The sequence below is a fragment of the Zootoca vivipara genome, chromosome 2, assembly GCF_965207765.1.
Source record: "Zootoca vivipara chromosome 2, rZooViv2.hap1.1, whole genome shotgun sequence".
NCBI classification, from domain to species: Eukaryota; Metazoa; Chordata; class Lepidosauria; order Squamata; family Lacertidae; genus Zootoca; species Zootoca vivipara.
This window is the reverse complement of record NC_142584.1, coordinates 38923650-38947649: the sequence shown is the minus strand read 5'-3', so window position 1 is coordinate 38947649 and position 24000 is coordinate 38923650. Positions and strand designations below refer to the sequence as shown.

At 43.8% G+C, this 24000-nt stretch overlaps 1 protein-coding gene across 2 annotated transcripts in view; it reads left to right on the top strand.

The window, feature by feature from the left end:
- DNAH9 (dynein axonemal heavy chain 9) overlaps positions 1–8249 on the top strand; it is a 190399-nt gene extending 182150 nt beyond the window's left edge. For both annotated transcript variants that reach the window (XM_088661670.1, XM_035104728.3), the window contains exons 68-69: positions 1257–1646; positions 7763–8249. In XM_088661670.1, the coding sequence (XP_088517796.1) occupies positions 1257–1646; positions 7763–7990 (618 nt within the window). In that variant the 3' untranslated portion in view covers positions 7991–8249. The remainder of the gene's footprint in view (positions 1–1256; positions 1647–7762) is intronic.
- Positions 8250–24000: the final 15751 nt, after the last annotated feature.

Here is a 24000-nt window from a genome sequence, read left to right as displayed (position 1 = left end):
GGGGTAATTGTGAAATTAACTTCTCTCTCTTGTTTTTTGCCCTCAGTGTTTTTTTGTGTGTATAATATAATATCTTTATTTCAATTCTTTAAAATATAACAAATATAACAAATACAAATAAGATAACGAAAAAGGAAAAGGAAACGAATCCTTCAACAATCATTCAAAAGTATTGTAATGATAGTTGAATTCCCGTGACTCTCTGTAAACTTAAATACATTTTAATGTACTTTATTATTATAAATCATTTTGGGATACCTGTGGATGTGCCAAGCAATATATAAATATTAGGAAATCATACACAGAGCCCTATTGTCTCCCTTCGCCCCCTCCCTAGGCTGATGTGTAGCTTATACTTCAGCCCTGCTGTCTCCTTGGCCATCTTTTCTTCAGCTCTGTGAACTTGAATGCTGCTAGCCGCCATCTTCCATGCTGCATCTCACACCCTTTTTGATAGCAAGGAGGGTTTCAATAGCAGTTTGTGCAAGAGTAGGGGCCCATGGGGGCCACTTCACAACTCCACGGTTTGTTCATTCATTTGTTTATCACACCCTTTGACTCTTAGGTAGGGGCGCAAAGTAAGATGGAAATTGCACAGACCTTGGTTTCATCTGTCCCTGTTTTTCAAATCACTGCCCACTTTTGTCTCATTTAGCTACTCTGTCTCTTGACCACCCTCCTGCCCAGCACTCCTCTTTACCTTGTAGCATACATTATCTCCAGTGCACCCTGAAGTGCCTTCAGAGCCCCACTTTGCCACGTTCCCCTGTCTCCAACCCTCTACCACCTGCCCTACCTTCAGGCTCCTCTTCCATTTATTGCCCATTCTGCCCTCTCCTTCCTTCCTTCCTTCCTTCCTTCCTTCCTTCCTTCCTTCCTTCCTTCCTTCCTTCCTTCCTTCCTTCCTTCTTACGTGCTTCTTGCCCCTTACCTTAAAATTATATGTGCACACCAGGATTAGCAAGGGAAGAAATAATGTTAAAACATTTCTAGTAGTTTAACACATATATTTATTTACTTTAAAAAGAAAAAAATTAATAAGAGAGAGATGAATACATTTCTAGATTTTACTCTTCAAAAATGCTGGTCGTCCTGTCTCCACCAACGTTGTTTGCAGGTTGAACATGACAGTTTCTGATCTCCTGAAAACCACTCTAAACAAGACATCAGGACAGATAAACATGTTGCTTTGACATATTTGCTGCATTTCTGCCTGAGACCAATGCCTTTCCCCCTCTCTCATACATTTTTAAAAGGGTGAATTAACCATGACCAGTGATATGGAGAACTTACAGAATGCCATCTTCTTAGACACAGTACCTGAATCATGGACCAAGAGGGCTTATCCTTCCATGGCTGGACTAGGCAGCTGGTTTGCTGACCTTCTCAACCGCATCAAGGAGCTGGAGACCTGGACTGGGGACTTCCTGCTACCATCTGTGGTGTGGTTGGCAGGATTCTTCAACCCACAGTCTTTCCTGACGGCCATCATGCAGTCCATGGCCAGGAAGAACGAGTGGCCTCTAGACAAAATGACCCTGCAGTGTGATGTGACCAAGAGGAACCGTGAGGAGTTCAGCAGCCCCCCACGGGAAGGCGCATATGTTCATGGCTTATTTATGGAAGGTGCACGCTGGGATATGCAGGTAAATATGAGCATTGGGATTTTGTTGCTACACTAAGGGAATGGACCGTTTTAACAATCATGTACGATATCATAGAAAAATAACTTTAAATGAAAATGTGTGGGAGGGATCTAGAGGGAGGAGGAGGAGGAGGAAAGTGATGGGATGGGTGGCTGGTTGAGAATGGACTTCAGTGCCTGCCAGGCTGAGCAAAACTTTGATGGATTTTGATTTTCATGCTCCTGTGTTCATGTTTGCTGAGGGAGAACCTTTTGTCAACCAGCTGGCGTGATGTAGCGGTTAGAGTGTTGGACTTGGACCTGGGAGACCTGGGTTGAAATCCTTGCTTGGCCATGAAGTTCACTGGGTGACCTTGGGCCAGTCACTGCCTCTCGGCTGAACCTACCTCACAGAGTTGTTGTGGGGATTAAAAGAGGAGGGGGAGAACCACATACATGCCATTTTGAGCTCCTTAGGTTAAAAAAGGTGGGATTATAAATGTAATGAATAAATAAATAAGTATAAATAAACAAATGACATGGATGTTTAAACCATTCTCTGATTTTGACAGCTAGTGTAAGATTAGATAGAACTGTGCAAAAGTCAATGAAAGCTGGGTATTAAGGCTCCAGGGACCTAAATTTGGAGGAGGCAGTTAAAATGGCATGCTGAAAAATGGAGGTGCTTTAAGACACCAACAATCATGCAATTCAAAGGATGGATTTGGCTCCAATTGATACATTCTCACTATTTTTACTCCACTCCATCCTTGCCTGCCTATTCTAAATTCTTTGAAAACCAGGGCCTTTGAAGCAAAATAAGCAAAATTAGTTTGCATAATTTGCTGATATCAGAATTTGAATTTCTGTGGTGCATGATTTGTGCTACAACTTGTGCAGAATTGGGATTCTTCTCCCACCCACCCACCCACCTTTTTTGTTTTTTTTTTCTGCACAGAGCATACACAGTCTTATTTTTAAAGACCCTGCCAAAAGGAGCAGCTGGTGCTGTCAGCCTTGGAGCTAAAAGGTTTATTGGCTCATGTCCCATAACTTATGCATCCAAATCAATGGCTTTCTTTGATCCCCTAGACTTAGCTGTTTGAAATCACCAGAGGTCAGAGCCTTATCACTGGTGTGTTTACAGACCCTCCCTGAGACCTTGCAGGGTATGAGCTGAGGCTGAGGGGCCAGGGAACCTGTGGGGCTTTCAAGGAAGCATCCACATATGGTGTGTGTGTGTGTGTGTGTAAGTGTGTAAACTGGACCTGGAGTGTTTGGCACTGGTTGTGGCTTTGCTACCGATGGGGCAAAACATCAGGAGGAACCCGTCTGGGTAGGCGGATTCTTTGTTAGTGCTTCTTCTGCTCTACTATGAACAGGAGGTAACCATAAACTGATTGGCTTTGTAGAATAGGAGAAGTCAGGGCAAAGACCAGTCTCCCTCGGGTTGGCTTCTTCTCTCTTGCTTGTTGTTAGCTGTGTGTGTGGTATTTATCCTTTTCTTGGTGAGGCGACCATTTCTGGCAGAATTCTCTCCTTTTTGTATGCTAAGTCTGTTTTTAGTTTGTTGCTCAGTTTATTTTTATGCTTTAAATAGTTTTAACTGTTTTCATCAATAATGTTGTTTTATTCTCTTTGTAAACAACTTTGAGGGTGTCCCCCCCCCCAAATACATACAAACATACATACAGCCTTTTTCCAAGAAGGCATAGTTGTTTGCTTAAAGTTGGTATCTGTTGAATACAATGATGACTCTCAGGCTAAATAAATAAAACAACAGAAGTGAAACCATAACTTGGAGAGGATATACTGAGGTGTATTTTGTACAAGTTACTCATAGTATACGCACAGCAGCAGCAGCAGCAGCAGCAGCACAATACTTTTCAGAATTCTTTATTTCTGCTTTTTTTTTTTAAAAAAGTAAAAAACACTTCATCATAGGAAGCAGTGAAACTTAACAAACACATTGCATGCATTGCAATGTGTGAAACATTCTAATCAAATGTAATCAAGCAGATCAGAAAAAAAAATCACTTTCTCATATCTATACAACCACCTCCCCCCTCCCCCCCACCCAGCAATCACAGAATGGCTAACTTGGGGTCATCAGCGCAGCAGTTATGGCAGCATGATATGGAGGCTTAACTGGCATTTCAAATAAGAGTTTCAATAACTATTTCTTAATGCATTTTCTAGAAGTATTCTTTTCTCTGCTGCAAAACACTAAGCAGTAATAATGATATTCTGTCTCTGTGAACATGTCTTTTTAAATAGAGGTTGGAGGTGGGAGGAGGTTGGGGAAGGCAGGCAGGGACATTTCTTTGTTGAAATGGACCCATTGATTCCCCATTCAATAGCTCTGTTAGCTATGTGCGTATTCTTGTGGGGACAAATGCAGGTGACAGTGTAAAGAATTATTAACTCTGCTATACACATTCACTCTGAAGCTCTGAAGTTCAGGGTAATCGCTTTAGGGAGCTATTCCAATTTAGAAAAGAAATTTCACTGTAAGGTGATGGCTGCAGCTAAAGGCAGCCGTTTCCCATCTGCCCTGTTCAGAGATGAATCTCCTATATTTATGTATGCATTCATATTATTATGTGGGTGGCTTACGTTTATGAACCAATCTATATCAGCCTCCCACTTAACAAAAGAAAACCAGACAGGTTTTACAAGGTCCTGAATTCCCTGCTAGTATTCATTTCGCCCAAGGCAGATAAATTCTGCGTGTGGAACATTTAGCCCCTTACAAAAGAAAAGGTGGCCTTCCAGGTGTGGGGAACTGTGGCCCTCCAGATGTTGCTGCACTGCAGCTCCTATCAGCCCCTCCCTGCATGGCCAGGGATGCTGGGAGTTGGAGGCCAGCAACATCTGGGGAGTCACAGGTTCCCCATGCCTGCCTTGTTCCCAGGCTACGGGAGGGGACGGCTGGGAAGGATTCAGTGTGTGTCTTTGACAGCTTCATTTGGGACTCTTACCCTCTTTTCACTTTTCCTTCTGCTGGTTTCTCAGAGAGCAAGATTTCTGAGGGAAGCGATTCAGGGAAAGCCCCAGACCCCAGGGTGGCCATGTGCACTACTTTACAGAGGACAGCCCTCTATTTTAAAGGCTGTCCTGTCCAAGCCCAGTTTAGAGGAGGGAGAGCTGTGCTTTTAAAGTTGCGCTATCACCAGCTAGTTGTGGGCCACAGACCAAGCAAGCACACAGGTCCACTGGTCAAATTCCCCCATCCCAATAGTGGGCAGGATTCACCTAAAGAATCCCATTAGCCCGTCAGGGCTTTTGCTCCTCTTTTGTGCCCCCTGCTTTGGTGGGGGCAGTTGGCAGAACCCATAGAACAGTATGCAGGGAGAAGGAGGGAGTAGGAATCGTTCCATCTGGCAAGCTGATATGCTTGCACAGGCAGAAGGTTTGTAATAGCGAGATGCTGAATGCCACCCAGTGTTTCTATTTAAATTATTATAATAATTTCTAAATTTAAAACACTACATATAAATTATCATATGCACATCTCTTTTTTGGTGATGCATTTCCCCTCTCTTTTAGCAATGTGTAGATGGCCATCCTACCAGACAGTGAGGGTTGTAGCAATGTCATTTTAATGGGAGAGATCTTCCTCGTGGTTAAGCCCACTTCCAGCTTTGCCAAAGGCATAAATAATACACACGGATGCTGCTTGCATCAAAGGGTTGAAGAGCCTAAACAGCCCTGCTATATACAGGACTAGAAACCTGCCTGCCTAAAGCCTGTGTTCAATGTATGTGTGCAACAAACATGGGTTTGCAAAAGTACATGGTGTGTGCTCTCATAAGCTAAGATATGCCTGACTCACTGCTGAGTAAACATACAATCACAGGCATAGGCTTGCTGGCATGTGATGTGTGCTGTGGTTTTAAGAAGCAGACAGGAATGGGAGTAGGCAGGTTGAGTCAAGCTAAACCTCAGAGTTCTTCTGAAGATACACTTTAAGATGCCCCCTCACCAGCACCCCACTAAGGGAAGAGATGTGCTCAACAAGTGAATGCAATTCTCCCAGAAGCCACATCCTTGGAATATGGTGGAACTACATATTACACATGTAACCCAGATGGCTATTTCTTATAGGGAAAACCCCACCTCAGGAGGCAGAAGTAGTGTTTGCAAAGATAAGCACAGAGGGGAGTTGGACATGGTTTTCTGCAATTATAATCAGAACAGTGACAGGTATGGGAGGGAGTATGCACCTCTCTGCCCCTACTACGTGCTTATTTCCCATTCCTAATCCCACCCCAAAGCTGCTTTTCTCTACCAAGCATGGCCATGTTAGGACAGGCGTGTGTGTAACATGCAGTTCTGTTCTTAAACCCACACTTGTGCCTGCTTCCAGTGTGCATTGTCACATCAAGGTTCTTTCAAAGTACATTGCACTTACTTTTCTGAGGGCTTCTTTCCACACATATTTTATGATCAGTGCACAGAAAAGGCAGTCCGTTGGCAAAAAGACCAAGCTGGTGATGTTTCTAAGGTCACGAACCCCTGTGTTTTCACAAGCCAGCATTCCACTTGGACTGGGGAGGCTCAAGTTCAAATCCTCACCCATTGTTAAAACTCACTGGGTGGCACTGGGGCAGTCACAGTCTCTCAGCTCAACCCACCTACCAAGGTTGTTGTGAGGACAAAATGGGGGGGGGGAACTCCTCATATACTTCCCTAAGCTTCTAGGAGAAGGAGCAGGATATATATGAGATATAATTTCTTCATCTGCATTGCATTCCTGCCCTATCATAATTTTATTGTTTTCTATTCTTCTTTGCTGCTTTAGTGCTTTGCATTGCATTTAGTGCTTTAGTGCTTTGCATTTTTTTCCTTATTGCTTTGGTGTAAGTTTTAATGATCAGTTTTATAATCTCTTTTGTTGACCACTTAGGAAGTCCTTTTTATGAAAGGCAGCATTGAAATGTTTTAAATAGAATAAGCATAGCTGTGCCAGGCTTTCCCCAAGAATTATTTTGGTGTTGATTATCTCAGCAGAGAGAGAGAGAAGGCGTGTGTGCAGGTGTACATCTCCACCAATCTGTAAACCAAATGATATCCCTAAGCAGGGAAAATGCTTGTATCCAAGTCAAAAGCTTCTTTTGATCAACAGGGAGATAAGCATGCAAATATAAACATTAATTAATGCTTTGGAATGCTCTAAGAGAGATTGAAAACTTTGTCAATCTAAAAATAGATGGGGGCATATTTGTTTCTTTCATCCAGACAAGTGCCTGCTCAAAAAATATTTTTTAAAACTAAATGTAACTGCAAGTTGAAATGTTGCAACACCAGCTCCCAGAAGTGTTGCTGTTACAAGGATTATTTAATGTTTACTTGCTTCTTTGGGAATCTTAAGCTCTGCAGGCGCTATCTATTATCAGAATTACCTTAATATAAAAGTGTACATATTGTTTGTGTTGCAAAAGGATCAGGATTGCTTACCATTTGTATATGCCTGTTGGAATGCTAATGGTCTTCCTCAAGGTGAATAAACCGATCAGAAGATTGCATTTGATTGTAAGTTCTCATCACTGTGCAGCACTAATGTGAGGATGTCAGGTATAATGTGCAAAGTGCTTGTAGCTTTTCTGTGTGCTCTAAGGAAGGAGAGTTCCCTGGTATTGTCCCTCCTGCTACCTAGGAGGCAAGACCAGCTTGTTGACTGACACCTCCTTGGGTGGAGCTTACCTTCTTTTCCCCCACCCTAGAGAGCACTGGCAGCACAACATCTTCAGTCCTGCTTCCTCCTTCCCTCCTTTCCAACAAGGTGCATGGGAAAAGGATGCCAATAGGCAATCTGCTTGCAGTGGCTTCACAGCCACATTTCTCTGCACAGTGGGGCTGTGTAATTGGATGGCTATTTATTTTGTAGCCTGACCATTCTTCCCACCCCCTTGGACCATGGCAGGGCAAGTGGCAAGGAATAAGCGCCAAGCAGAGGACTTCTAATCTTCTCTGCAGTAGCCTTTCTCTGGGAAGTTAGGGAGCAAACCATTGATAGTGGGTTATAGTAGATTATAGGAATGGCTGGAGGCAGAGACATGTGGACCTGGCATTAATGATAACAGAAAGGTGTGGCTGGTCAAATAAGCTCACATTTTCCTTTGCTATCCTTCACAGACAGGGTTGATTGCTGATGCCCGACTAAAGGACCTGACTCCATCAATGCCGATTATTTTCATTAAAGCCATCCCTGTCGACAAGCAAGATGTCCGCAATGTGTACCCATGTCCTGTGTACAAAACCCGCCAACGGGGTCCAACCTATGTCTGGACTTTTAACCTGAAGACTAAAGAGAAACCATCCAAGTGGGTTTTAGCAGGGGTGGCACTGCTCCTGCAGATTTAGACTCTTAATTCACATGCTCTTCTCCTAGCAGACACCCATCAGAAAAGTCACCGTTTCCTGGTTGGATGTTTTTTAATAGCATGAAGGAATACTCAATTCTGGTTCACATGTGTGCTCATCGTTCAAAGAGTGATATGGTGACATATATATGTATGTGTGAGTCATCTCAGATCACACCTCAAGTTTAATCGTTTTTAAATTTGCCCTTCAAATCAAATTTACTGTGTGACTTATGTACAATAAAAAATACAAGAACAAATTGAACAAAATTTTTGAACAGCTAGTAAACAGCAAAAAACAATACCAATCTGCTTAGCATTAAAAGTTTTTAAAAGTAATAGGAAACTAAATAAAAAGTCTTTGCCCAGTGCTGAAGGGGCAACAACACAGGCAGCGGGTGAGCATCCATTCGGAGAACTATCCATGCAGACAGAGCACTATCAGTGAGAAGGTCTCTCTTAGCTGCCACCTTCTGCGCTTTATTTGGTGAGAGAGAGCGCCCCTGTCAGTGACTTCAGGTAATAGTCAGGATGTACCTAGTCAATAAGCCGTGAAGGGTTATGAAGGTACTTTGAATTGTGGCTGGAAATAACACAACTTTTGTACCCTCTCTAACCGTTACCACGAACTCAGAGTTTTCCCATGAAACAAGCTCGCGTGGGAAGCTGCAAATCATCAAGTGTTGAGTAATCAAGTATTATGCATGCATGTGTGAACTGCCTTCAAGGATATTTTTATACCATCTTTCATATTTAACCACAGTCTCAAGGAAGATTTTAAAAAATGTCGTTCTTACAAGCTTGGGGCCACACATAATGAAAAAATGCCACCATGGGAGAATGCAAGTAAAAAGTTTCAGACTTTTGTTTCCTGTACAAAGATGTTATAAATTCATCCAGGGAGGAGGCATTGCCCTGAAATTGAATAGTGCATCTGATTTAGCAAGATTGGTTTAAAGAGACTGCAGGGCACTGAACACTTTTGCAGGGAAAGTATAGATACAGGTGATGATCCCTGATTGTGTAAATGAAAGTGCTTCTTCCTTTTACTTCCACGGAATTGGTCATGTACACTGTAGGGTGACACCCTGGATCGTCCCCCACACAGAGGAAGGATTCATTCTACTTCAGCTATCCCTGAAAAATGATTATCTTGCCAGACAAATCCAGTTAAAGATTGGCCCCCACATCATACAACATCTAGAGGCATAAAAGAGCAAAGCCTGACACACTGTACAGATGGTTCATTTTTACAGGAGATTGCACTCTTGGAACGCTGCAATGGAAGTGAGTTTTCACAAAAGCTATTAAACAATGTGAATGAAGCTGTAGTGAGGGAAGTAAACTTAACATTTATGAGTGGTATAAGTTTTGTAATAATATTTCGCCTGTGCCTGATAATTGCCTTTTTTCCAAATGCTAACAGGGTTGACTGGAGGTAGCTGATCTCAGGATAACCTGCCAGTTAAACCAATGTACTGCCAGCTGGTTAACACTTACTGAAACCCACAATATATTGGCAGCTCTAAGATGATCTCTCAGGTGCTAGGAGTCAAGCAACAATGGGCAAATACACCTAGGTTGTGCTTGGCAGTTGTGTAAATCCATGGGGTGGTTGATGGACATCAATCAATTTCTGGCCAGTGACATTGTTGGTCGTACAATTGCTTCACTGGAATTTGAAATGTTTAATGATGTGCAATTGTGCCATAAGTAGTGTTGGCACCTGACCATTCTGTGATGCCCCACTGTATATTTTCAGAGAGGCAAACATCTCTAGTGCAAACACTTGCTTTAATGTTGTGTGATAAGCCATCCCAGCGGTTAGATAACAAAAAGAACTTGGGGTGGGGGGAGCTAAATATGCCCAACATTATAAAACCCATTGTTCAAGATACTGACTTGTAGCTCCCCAGCCTTTCCCTCCCCCCTCCCCCCTTACTAATGCAGCAAGGAAAATGGGCAGTATTTTGGGAGGGGAATTGGGGGCTAAAGGGCAGGAAGGGCACAGTATGACTGATTAAACCAAATGGATATGTGATGCTCATTGTTATAATTCACTGATTTAATGAAAATTTAATAGCCATTGATAATGAAACTCACTTAGGACTTAAGCTTGCACAGTGAAACAGCTTTATTGTCTGAAACTCTCCCTCCCGCAAATTCACTTTCAGTTAAATAGAAATAGTAAGATGCCTTTATTAAATTGCCCCCCCCCCCAGTCAGCATTAAGTGTCCTTCATATATAGCATGGTAGTGTTAAGAGTTTCCTGGAATTTTAATTAATGTGATTTGAATATTAAAAGCAAGCTCCCTTCCAGTGGATTTTGATTAGTTTTGAACTGTCAACTTCTGGAATGCACTCATGGTGCACATTAAACTGAACAGCACAATAGAAGGATAGGAAAGGTCCCTGCCACACTCCAATCTTTCGGCGCTGCAGAAGTATTGCTGTTCTGTAATCAGCAGGAAGCAATCCATTTGCTGCGCTGTCACAATACACTATATTACAAATCTTCAAAGCCCACCCCCATTACAAAGTGGGCGTTGTGTTACTGCAATCCCAAATCAAGGTTTCAACAGTTTTCTCTCTCTCATATATTTGCTGTTGGTGCACTTTCACTACAGTTCATTTTTGCTTCAGACTTCCCCTCCCCTACCTGTTAAAACCATTATGAAAAGACTAGCTTTTCAAAAGTTGTGGTAGGAAAAAACTGCATTGCAAGGCATGTAGCAGTGAAACAGCAGTCAGCCAGTAGGTTAGAATACTGTCAGTCGGCTATTGGGTCTGTTTCCTTACCATGCTCCTTTATACATCACTTGGGCAGACACCCCAGCTTTAACTCAACTGGCACAGCTTTCCTTTGGGCTGCCTCTTCCTGCCTTGAACCGCAGCCTAACTGCTCATGGTGTTCGCTGGAAATGTTGGAGACTAAAGTTTGGGTCAGTCTGGGCTCCCTGCAGTCCAGCACCATTGTTCTCTCATCTTTGGCAACGTGCCCTAACAACACCATAATAACATGTGAACAACCATCTTGCAACCCATGCACATCAAGTAATATGGAACATTATTCCTTATTGCAATAGTTAACTGTGGCTACATTCAAACTCCTGGGTGTGCCTCACTTGCTCAACAGGTGATTTAGGCTGCAAGCATATAGCCACTTAGCACAACTGAACTTGGTGGGACTACCGAGGAGGCATTAATAGAATAGTGCCAGACTTCCACAACCTGGAGCATGTTGTGTGACTACAACTCCCCTGATCTTTGGCCATGCTGACTGGGACTGATGGAAGGTGTAGTCCGTTGATGACTGAAGGGCAGCAGGTTGCGGGAAGCTGGGCTATACTGTTAATAGTCTACAGTCAAATCTGCAAAAGAGATTGACACCACCACCACCCCAGCCCACAGAAGCAAAGCTGATTAAAAATATCGGCAAATTCTATGCAAATTATCCATGGCTTCTCAAGAGGAAGCACTACTGTGGAATTGCATAGTGCTGGAGATGGGTTCTTCAGGGACAAACAGGATTTATTTCTTCATTTTCTATTTGGCACTCTCGCGCTGAATGTGGATGTGTTTCCAGTGCAGGATCATTGATGGGTAAATGCTATACATAATTTATAGATTATTTGCAACAAAAGTCTCAACTGCGGGCAGGTTCCCTACTGTGCAAGGGTTACTGCTGCGCCTTTATCCTGAAATTGGCTCTCAGGCTCATGCAGTTTATTTATTATGAGTGGTTTATTAAATGCCTGTAATTGGCCAGACAACTCAGCACATGCATTTACAAATGCACTTAATTTAAAATGTTTCCTGAATGTGTGAGGCCTTTTGTGGAGATCTGAGCAGAGTCTATACAGTCAATAATGTGGTGGTTCTAGTCTAGTGAATAATGTGTTGAAATAATGTATTAATGCAAGCTTTTGCTGCTATAAATGTGTTAACCCTTAGGAACCACAGTTAGGAAGCCGCAGAGTGACTCCCAATGGCTGTTCTGGAAGCAATTAATGTGAGATGTTATGCAAATTTTGTACCTTGCGTTTGTTATCCGTTTTTATTCTTAAGAAATTACAGTACCTCATTCTCCTATGTTTTTGTTTTTTTCTGTATGCATGACATCTAGGATATATAGAGCTCCCCCCTACCTGGGCCACTTGCAAATTGTTGAGAGTCTTGGCAGCCCATGTAACTATTTTTCTTCCTGTTTGGCAATTGTAATACTTGAGGTTGTCCCCTATCTTGCTCCCAGCCATGGCTCTATTCTTCTGATGAAGGCAGAGCCTCCTCCTGCCATTACTTCTAGTCTCTCCTTCTGGGCAGACTGCTGAATTTTATTCTCCACACACTGCTGCTGCTGCTGCCCCCTGCCACCCCCTCCTGCCCCTCAGCTGTGGCCAGGTACCCTTGTTGCTATGGCCTGCCCCATGCCCTACCCACCACTGCCCTTGTGCGGGGCTTACCTGGGCCACCTCCAGGTGGCAGCACGGCTGTGGCGGTAGAGGAGCAGGAGGAGGCAGCAAGCACCTGGTAGGGATGAGTGCCTGGTGGCAGCGAGCAGCATGTGCACAATGCTGCCACTCACAGGATCCTGCCGCCCTGAGGCAACTCGCCTCGTCACCTTATGGGTGGGCTGGCTCTAATTTTAACTATTGACATAGGTTTCATTAAGGGTGGAGATTTTATTGGGTAGTCCTTCTGGAGACCTGAGAGATTTGCCATTCTATTCTATTCCTCCCTTTTATTATTATTATTGAAGAGATCATACTGCTGTGGGTTTCTCTGGAAGAAAGAAAAATCTTTCCCAGGCATCCTGCTCCCCGGTTTAAGATGTGGGTGGAATTTGGATGTTGTTGTATACACTTTTACTGTGCTCTGTGTACTTAATGAGCTCTGCAATTAATTACAGTAATAAGATTATTGGTAAGAAGTGGCAGATTTAGAGAAGGATGATTAGATAATTAGAGATAAATTGCTGTTTGTGGGACCTTATTGAATATGTTCTGCAGATTGTCTGGCTTTGAAGAGATAATTGAGTCGCTGATTAATGAGGGCTTTGGCAGCAGCCCCGACTACAGCTCTTCTCACCTGGGTGAGACCGTGACTGTCACCATGGCAAAGAAGTGCAACCTGGGGGATGTGGAATAACTTTACTTTCAAACTGTAATGGTGGAAGAGCTAGATAAGGAAGCTGGAATAGCTTGTCTATGTTTCAGGATAAATTAAATGATGGGACATTTTTGTTTTTACTGCCCTATTTCAGCAGGCTTAAAATGTATTTTTGCTCAAAAGAATGTCTTTCCATAGCAACGGCGTCTACTGAGGAATTCTGTGTGAGGGAGTTTCCTTCTGCACACAGTTCAGTTCATGTGGGCACTGGGTAGGTCCATGGGACCTGAGCATTGCCCTGGGTGAATTGAGACTGTATCTTCAAACACATCATATACTTCTGCACACAGCAGGGGAAAACTGGTACTGGTGGATGTGTGATATCATTTGGGGCAGCTTGTCCGCTATTCCCAATTGTCTCATTCCTTCAGAAAACTCGAGCCTGCTTCTCCTCTTGCTGCAAACTTTTTATAATAATGCTACAAAAGACTGAAATGTACGCACTTTACTTAACACGATGCAGACCACAATGATAGCTGACTTACTGTTGCCTTACCTTCCAGGTCCATTGGCGCTTTCCTGAATACCTCATCCTCTCATGAAAACCTTTGGTCTCTGCTATCTTTACATGCCCCCCCCCCCTAAAGAAAACATGACTCTCAGTTTGATCTAATAAAGCCTTGATCTGGCCCACGACTATCCTCTCAAGGACCTTGCCCAAGAAAGGGAAACTGGTGACTGGTCAGTAGTTACGTAAATTTTCTGTATCCAGGGAGGGCTTCTTAAGGAGTGGTCTTGCACTGCCTCCCTTAAGCAACCAGGGAGCACCCCTATCGCAAGGAGGCATTAAGCACCTTGTCCACACCCTCAAGCCTTGCTAACTGAAACTCATCAAACACAACAGGACTAGACAGTGTTCTGGATACCTTTTGAGATTCAACTGCTGTAGCAGGGCAGCCAGGGCAGGGTCCTGGCAGATGCAAGCAATTTTATCCTAAAAATACTTTGCAAACAAGTTACAATGAGTCACCAGCAGTTTTACCTCCCCCTGTAAAAGGCCAGGGTCGGCCCTACGTGTAGGCTGGGTGACGCAGGGCACCATGGCGCCGGCCCACCAGGAGGGCGCTGCGAGCTGCGCCTGCTCGCTGGCCGGCCAGTCTGCCGGTCCGCCGCGCAGCTGTGCGCTGCATCCACCCGCTCACCGCGCTGGGAAACGGGACAGGAGGGCGCCGGAGAGATCGCACTGTGCCTGCCTGCCCACCCACCACGCTGGGAAATGGGGCAGGAGGGCGCTGGAGAGATCCGGTGCACCATGGCGCCAGGGGCGCTTAAGACGGCCCTGTAAAAGGCCCTGTACTACCTGCAAAAGCTCTGCTCAATGTCACAGGGAGAAAATAACACAGGCTTAAAAATTTTTATTTCAGATGTTTGATGCCATCTACATGGTGATACCAAATCATCAGTTAGAGCACATATGTCTGCCCTATCATTTCTTTATTTCTTTAGTAGTTCTTTTCCATAATGTAATTCTGATGGTGATTTTTGTGTTGCATGATATTTAGAATTTCTTTTCATAGGACTTGTGCTATTATGACTGTATTACTCCCCCCCCCAGGTGATCATGTTCTTTGAATTCCTCTTTCTAATTTCAATACCTATAGCTATCTTTGGGAACTTTCATTCTTACTTCTAGTCAGCCTTGCTAAATTGTACGTTTTAAGATTGTAAACCTCTATCATTTGTAGTAGCTGTTTGAAAATCCTTCAATTTTGTTTCTGAAACCGACAAATAAGACAGCATGAGATACATAGCGATATATTCGCTTCATAAGAATTGACTCCTTCTCAGTTGATAATCATTAGTCATTTCAGAAAAGCACCTATAGTTGATTAAATTTGTAAGCCACTTTAGGCAACTTTTTAGAGGGGAAAAGTGTGCTATAAATTTTGATTTCAATAAAACAAATATTACTCTCGTGCTAGAAAGCATATTTTGACTCTTCCGTTGCCAGCATTTTGGGGCCTGTGCAAAAAGAGAAACTGCCATGGGTACAAAGGCATTCTTGTAATGCCTCTGAATGCCAGCTGCTGGGGAACAATGGTGGGAGAGGGTGCCCATGTCGTCTTGGTGGGCTCCCCAGAGGCATCTAGTCAACCACTGTGGGTGGGAACCCAATGCTGGGTAGCCCTTGGTCTGATCCAGCAGGGTGGTTCTTATGTTCTTAAACTGTATTTGCCAAAAGGTGAGTGGAATTTACACAGCTAATACCTTTTGTTACTGGTTGATAATTGGTATTGATTTAAGTAGTTTTCCTAACTTATTGGTAATCTTGTCTACAGTAGCCAGTTGAAAGTGTTCTTTTAGATCTGCTTTCTTCATATCTCTTGGGTTCTTGAGATTTTGGTTCTCTGGTTTTATGCATTTTAGCAAGTGTACCACTCCAGAGTTAAACCAGTCACTCTTAGTAATCTGACTTTTATTCTGCCTGACTTTATGTCACAAACTGTGTGATCTTTAATACATGATTGACACCACTCCCTGCTAACCGCTTTAAATTAGTCACATATGAGTCTTTACTCTTTTCTGTACTCTGAGCTCTAGTGAAGAATGTGTGCCTTTCATATGTAACATTTCTGCTGGGTGCACAGTACGCCTCAGATTTATTAATCAAAACTTGTGTCACCCCATTGCTTTATCTGCATTGTCATCGAAGTGAAAAATATTAAATACCTCTCTTGCTTCTCCACTTGCCACATAAAGAAACCATGCTGGCTAAAGTCTCTTCATCTTTCTAGTCTGGTCCCCTAACAATGCAGTACAGCTCGCATTCTCCAGTTCTCTGCAGCATGTCTTTCATTTGACAACTGTCCTGGTCCATTTTTTGCTTCACCATTTCATTTTCAGTATCTTTTTGGACCCCATGTTATTTTGCTGATGCAAACTTTGTACAGTAACACCACAGGAGACCAAAGTGTGCCGCAAGAAACCTTTCCCCAGTACTGCAACCGTTGACAACTCCTAAACTCAAAATTTATGCTGCTTTACAATGATTCTCTCCTGATATTTCCCAGAGCGGCTTCTTCTGTGCTCATACTAATGAGGCATTTTCCTTTCACCTCCTAATCACAGCTGGAGCACTGCTGCCTTAGGTCAGGGCTTGTGCTTAAGGGGTCTTTCCAGCTGGTCCAACTGTTTAGGAGCAGGGTTGGGGAACCCTCCTCCAGGTGTTGTTGGACTACGACTCTCATCATCCCACAACATCAGAGCTTAGCTCTCTGTGTTTGGAGGATCCAAACATAGTTGCTCACATTAGCAATTCTGTTCCTGGAAAATTCTATGCCTTGTGTTCCATTGCTTGCTTTATTTATTTAACTTTATAAGCTGCTTCTCTCACAAAAGTGAACCTGAAGCAACCCACGAAAATAGTATAAACACTAAAACCAATTATAACAAACACAAGGAAAAACACATCTATACAGATAAACGAGAGCCAGGTGGGGCTCACTAGCTCTGGGAGGAGGTGTGTGATTTCTCAGCTGCAGCAGGCTTGGGACAGGTGAGGGCCGTACGCCTCATCAGACCCAGATGCTGCAATCAGCACTCAAAGCACCAAAGGGAAGCAGAGCTGAGGTGCTGTGTCTGCTCAACTGCCCATGCCGATGAACCTTGGATTGGATTCTCCTGGACCTCTACGGGACTGTGCTTCGGGTTTGACTCTGGACTATATCTTGACTGCTGGACTTCAGCTACTTGGCTACTTGGATTGACCCTGAACATTGCTTCCTGACTGCTGGACTCAGCTTGTGTGGATTGACCCCCTCGGCATACTGACTTGCTACCAGGTAGGCCAGAGGTTCAGGACAAAGACATGGGTAAAGAGATGTATCTTTAGCATACAGCAAAAATTCTACAACTTAGGGGTTGCCATAGATATCACCCTCTCCCAGTGGTGGGAGGTGCTATAAGAGTTTTCTTTACTGGAGGTTTTTAAGCAGAGGTGGTATGGCCATCTGCCATGAATGGTTTTGTTGTGATTCCTGCATTGTGGGGGGTTGGACTAGATGACCCTCAGGGTCCTTTCCATCCCTGCAGTTATATACTTCTAGGATTCTACCAGTGCACAGAATGTGGTGGTCAAGTCCTTTCTGTCCAAAAGGTGCCATAGCTAGTGAACCAACCATAGCTGCAAACATGCACTCCAACACTTTTAGATGAAGATGATTTTGTATTTCTAGTATAAACTGAGCAAGCAAAAGCATGGTCGTCCAGGGCTGGAGGATTGTTGAAGGTACCAAGGATCCCACTTGGATAATTGATGTAGTAGTGAGAGGGGTCTATATATTTCTCCTAAACACAAAAGGCAAAGGTAGCCAGATCTGGAGGGTGCCATTTTGGCTACCCAGTAATAAGGTGTCAAGAGAGAGAAGGTGTTTAGGGTTAAGGCAGTTGCATAATGAGAGGATGGGGCTGTCAAAAGAGGAGGAGGCCAACCCACACTACCTGGGTGGGTGTTTTGTACCTCTGCCTTGGTGGAGATCTTTTTATAACTATGTGTATATATAGTTTTAATCCTATCAATGTTCAACTATTTTTTAATTATTGGTTCTTAGCTGTTCTTAATTTTATCTGCAAGGCACCTCGAGTCCCTGTCAGGGAAGATGGCAGTGGTATAAAAAAATATATTATAACAATATAACAACAGTGTCGGAGCAGAGGCACAGCTGCAGGGTTGCAATGAAAATGACAGATACAGTGGAGTGTGCCAGTTGGTTCTGCACAGGAAAGCTACACATCCTTCTTTGTTTTTTTTAATGTGAAACCAGCCGGCCTGTTCCAGAACACAATGAGAATGGACATGATCCTCTGGGAAGCCGCACAGCTCCCATTTATTACAAAACAGCATCCACAGGGGGGAGTTTCTCAAAGAATCATGCTCAGCATGCTCTTCTGGAAAAGACTGGGAAATCTGTTTCTGAAAGTGCTGATTTCTGCCAGCTGGGGGCTGTTTAATTTTCTGCTCATCTCCCCAAAAGGCAGAAGCCAGCTTGCATCACTTTATATCATGCAATCCTGCTGGGAAATTAACTAGGGAAAGGCAGAGGTGATGAAATACAGGCCACACAAGGCTTGCCTGAGTCACCGGCCTCTTTAGTCACAATGGTTTTGAGTTCTTTAGCGCACAGAACATAGGACTACCAACTTTCCCCACCCCTTTCCAGGACTACTCCTTTTTGGGCTGCGTGACAGATAGGAAGTAAGTGAAGTTGTTTCTCAGCAGGGAGTTGATGAGCTTCATCCTCTGAATATCATCCAGTCATGCTCAGCATTAAAAGCTCAGAATCCTCTCAAAAATAAAAGTTGGCAACCCCACAAGAGATGGCTTTAGCAAGTGGCGGTGTAGGGAATATGGCACTGCAGCATTTGGCTCATACAAGGCGGCCACTGTAACAACAGGATACTGTTAACTAGGTGGGCCATGGGCCTGATCCAGCACGCTCTTCTTATGTTGAGTTTGGACTTCAGGCTCTGTTAGGTCTATCCTAGTTTTGGAACACACTTTTGTGATAGGAGAACCCCATTTTTACCAGCAAATGTAATGATCTGGGCATTTAGGATGTTAAATAGCTTTATCAAAGAAAACTGAACCCATGGCAGACATAGGAAGATGTGGATTGATCTTCTGAGGATGTGTAGGAATGGAAACGGATGACCTATACCCTCCAGCCCTATGATGTCTATCTTAAACTTGAAGCAGGAATGCGGCTCTGAGCAATGCACAATACCCCCCACCCCTAATGTTCAGTTGATTCAAAGGGACCTCCATGGCATGGTCCCTCCTTGGCCTGCAGGAAGACTGAACGTGGCTTTTCTGTGCCTGATGTTGGCACCAGGCTGCAGTGGAGGTAGTGTCAGGATAAATCCCTCATTCGTTTCTCTTGTTCTTCCTCCCTTTGCCAGCAACTGTGGGAAAATGCTGCACAAAATGTCCACATCATGTCATAAAGCCCTGGCCCAAGAGAGTGAGCAATGCCAAATAACATCTGCTAAGCAGTTTGTAATGAGAGTCCAGGTGGGTGCCAGACACAAAATCAATGAGGTGTCCTTCAGGAGTGTAGCACATGCAGGAGTTGGAGAGCTGTAACAGGAAACTGCTCAGAACACAAGCTGAAATTCATGTCCTGCTGGGGCAAAGATGGCCAATAGCAAGGCAGGATGTGTCAGCGATTGCTCTTCCAGCTCATGGGGGTTGGCACGGAAATGTTTGAGAGAGAGGTTTGGAAAAGAGATTCTTACTGTCTTGTCTTGTAACAAAGTTAGCACAATGGTGATTGCTCCAGGCAGATTAAAACTTGGTTAGATTTGCCTCTGCCCTCATCCACCTTTAAACAAATGTTCCCCATGAAAATATTTAGGATAGAATAAATCATAGAAACTTAGCTTTGCAAATAAGTGAATGTTCTACTCACATAGTTTCAGAAGTAACAGCAAACAAGTCTCCATTTTTTGGCAGTATAGTAAAAGTAAATGAGAAAAAATGGTTCCAAATGCCTTTAAAAGAGAAGTACTTACAAAAAGGATCATGCAATCTTTGGGTTAGCAAAGATGCAGGCTTTAAAAATCTCCCTTTTGGAGAGATTCAGTTCAGTTCACGCTGCATGGCTCCTTGCTCAAAAACAAAACAGTAGCCTTTCAAAAGTTTGAAGCTATTTGCATGCCAGCCTCATGCCATGAACCTTTGCCATTTCTAACACATTCCCTTTCCAAATGGCTGATTTTATGCTTTAAGCAGGGGTGGGGAACCCATGTGGCTTGAGACTACCGGTAATGTAGACAGAGATACATAAATTCATAAAGTAAAAAATGAACTACAATTCCCACCATCCCTGAATATTAGCTGTGCTTGCTGGGACTGATGGGAGTTGTAGTCCAACAACCTCTGGAGGGAGCCAGGTTAGCCACTGCACTATGGCTTCTGTTTCATCATGAAATGTGGACTTGTATTGGACTCCTTGTGAGGCTTTGCCAAAGTCATCCATATGTGATGGCAATGTTGCGTCATAGCATGGGCAATGGGAAGAGCTAGTAGAAATGGCCAGTTCTGAAGAAGAGTCTGTCCAACTCCTTTCTAGATCACATTCATGGTTGCATTATTTGGTGCCACTTATTTGCTGGTTAGTTACTGGAAACTGCATTCTGTTTCATTGTGTAGATGGATATGACAACAAAAGCTGACCCTGCACATTTAGAGCTATGCGCTCACCACTACTGATGGCCTAGGGTCATAGAGGTCTCCTGCCTGCTAGCCTAGCAAGATATTCTCTCCATATTGAAAACCATTGAACCTCCACCTCACTTTATGAAGCAGCTCAACAGGCACAAGACTGAATATGGGGAAGAGATGGAGGTGGAGTAGTGGTGGTGGGGAATGAATCACACTTCCAAGGCTTCATTTGGTGTGCTTCTATTGCACTTTGATCCATCCAATTATCCGAAAGGAGCCTGACTTGCAAGAGAGAGAGAGAGAGAGAGAGAGAGAGAGAGAGAGAGAGAGAGAGAGAGAGAGAGAGAGAGAGAGGTTTTAAATCCAGCAGACCTAGTGTGAAGCAGCACTCTGATACCTGTGGTTCTTGATGCTGGGTCAATGAGGAAAGGCAATGGGGGCAAACCTTTCAAGAGATGATGAACTACATTGATTGGTACCTGCCAGCTGCTTTGCCTGAAATAGACTGAACAAGGGAGGTGTAGCAGCTGCAGGAGGAGAGAGGGGTTCTGCCTTGAATTCAGACACTGCAGCGCAGGCGTGGGATAATTACTGAGGAATGGCTGTACAATGGCTTTCATTGATGTCTTCCTAGGCTGTAGCCTCACTCCAACACCACAGCAGTGGGTCTGTGCATTGCTCTGTCCTAACATTCGGGTTGCCTCTGGCCAGCCAATGAGTTCAGAAGGGGAGGAGACCGTTAGCCTGTGACATAGGAGCCAACTTCTAGGTGCTGAGGTCCCTTCGTGGCCCCCCCCAAATATTTGAGGGGGCTGCTCCCCCAAGTTGATGGGCATTGCCATTCAAAAGGTGTGTGTGAGCCACATCTTGTGATCAGTTATGCAGGGTGGGGCTTACCAGGGCCCCCCCATATTTTATTCAAGTTGGCACCCCAGCCTGTGACATAACACACAAGGAAGTCAATCGTGTCCCTGCCCACCCTATCCTCAGGCCTATTTAGGGGGCTACAACCTGCATGCCATTGCTGGCTTGTCATTGCTCATCAGACTGCTACAGGTCCATGAACTGTGTTAAATCCACAAATCTATGGGAAGAGAAGCTTAAGTAACGAATGACCGCTGGCAAAACAGCTATGAGTGTGCAAGGTGGGTCTGCCTACAGAGGATCCTCTTGTGCAACAGCTGCTTTTGGCTAGAGCCCCCCCCCCCAGCCCCACATTCTTCACCACCAAAGAGCCTATTCATGAATTGTGTGTGCGTGTGTGTTGCCTATTCATTTTCTGCCTTCTTCCCGTAGGAACCTACCCCCCCTGTTGTTGGTCTTTAGTAGCACAAAATGGTGTGGCTTGCCTCTCATTTACACCTGGGTTTCTCTGAGAGCATTTTCTGGCTTCAGCAGATTGCTATCTGTAGTGGAGTTTGAATTACATGGGTCAGTGAGCATTAGGCTTGCTCCTCTGCTGCATAGCCATTCCCTGGAGCCTCATGGAGGATTTGGAGGGAGGGTCCTGGTGCTGATTAGCTAGCAAGAGAGGCTATGCGCCTTCTTCAGTTTTTCCCACATGGTGATTTTTGCATAGCGCGATCTCCCCCCCCCCATTATGATTCACAATATATTGCCAGGTAAGAATTATGAAACCGATATCATGGTATGGACTTCAAACCTGTTTTGGACGACATACTGATAAATCACTCAGATTTATCAGATTTAAGATTGTCTAGCACCAGTGCTTTTTTAATGGGGGTATGCGGGGGGTATGCACACCCCTAAACATGTGAATCTACGTTTGGCCTCATTTGGGGGCAGTATTTCAATATGAATAGGAAAATGAGAGTACCCCTGAACATTTTTTTATTTTTAGAAAAAAGCACTGTCTAGCACCATGCCTTCCTCCAATCTAGATACTAGTCATCAATGGGCTCTTGGATTTCTTGAATAACCTTTCAGCAGGAGTGAAGGGATCGTGTTTTATTGTACATCATGGTACAGATCTGGAAGCAGGTGGATCCTTCTTGTGCAGTCTTGAGATTTCTCTGCTATGGAATGCCATGTGTTTGTGTGTGGCTGCATGCTGGCTGAAATGTTGTGCCTCCTTTCTCAAGTATGCCGAGAGAACTCCTTCTTGTAACTCAATAGCCCTCTGTGTGCAGGCAGCACATCCCCCCTTTTTTGTACATGTTAACAAAGTAAAATAAGGACACTATAGAATTTGACGTGCTAGATTTTATAGTTGCTCTTCACACGTCCACACACACACACACACACACACACAAGCACAAGCCTACCTCTCTGCTTACAAAGTTTGCAAAGCCAGCCAAGAAAGATGACCTCTTATGTGTACCAAAAGCGAACAGAGCTTTTTTTTTCTGTTGAAATTGCTTTATTTTTGAATCCATAAATATTTGTTACTGACAAAAGTGGAAAAAAATCCTTAAGACTCTAATTTTTTATTTTTTTTACTAAACTGGTAATAGTTTTGTTTACAGTACCTACAGAATGTGCTTTTACAGGTAAGTATAACAACAAGGATAATACAGAGAAAAACAGTCAAATACTGCTGCCTTGAAGCTTAATGCGTAACCAAGAGTCTGTGCAAAGATACAGATAACAAATGTACTTTCTTGTCAGAACTACTGAAGAATAAACATGGATTCCATAAACTTGGCTAAAGCACAAAGAGGGCTGGACATTCAACCTTCCCCTCAGGAAATAGCTATCCCCCAAATTAAGCTGGTTACAATAAGATCTGGCTTCCTTGGAGAAGAGTTAACTCTTGCTAAAGGATTCCTTGTTGTCAGCTTATGGAATGAAGGCTTGAAGAAGCGACTGCAAAGCATGTGGTTAGAGCAACAGTAAGGCGCAGTTCTACACCATTGGTGAGAACTTCCACAAATCATGAAAGGTCACAAAAGAGACACCAAATGCCATTTTTGCTAACTAATGAGATAATGGACTTTTTAGCCGTCCCCCCCCTTCCCCAGATTTACATAAATATAATAAGAACAGAATATGTCTGTCTCCTTTCATTCTCACAGGCCTTTGGCAGATGAAGTATAATGTTTGGAACTGATTCCACCTGCTGCCTCAACAACTCAGTGAAGACACCTCAGAGATGATGCTGAACCATCCTGTTGATAAGCAGTAAACACACAACATACAGGTAGCTATTATTTGAGAACTGAGCCAATCCAGAGTTATTGCTGAGATGTTTCTGGGAAAGCATTACATTAGTTTTTGAAGTTTTAACCCTTGTGAAAAATTAACACAGGGAATTGAGATGGTTCCAGTGGAGGTCTGCTAAGAAATCTCAAGCTGGCTAACAAGTCATAGAGTTAGAGCTGTTATCTTTGTTAACTTTCCTCAGCATCCAAGAGATGGTTTATTGTGTGAAATGTGCGTTCCATACAGTCAGGCCAGGCCAGGATGACTGATATCGTTAGTTGCTGTGAATCAACAATCACTGTTTGCTGAATAGGAAACCATAGGGCAGGGATGGGGTCCTCCTTCTCCCCAGGTATTTATGGACCAACTCTCATCAGGCCCAGCCAGTGCAGCTATAAGGGTCAGGGATGATGGGAGTTGTAGCCCAGCAACACCTGAAGGCTCCAAGGTTTCCCTGCCACTGGGTATTTTAACCACACTCTTTTGCTCACAACTTCAAGGCCATGTCACTGCATGG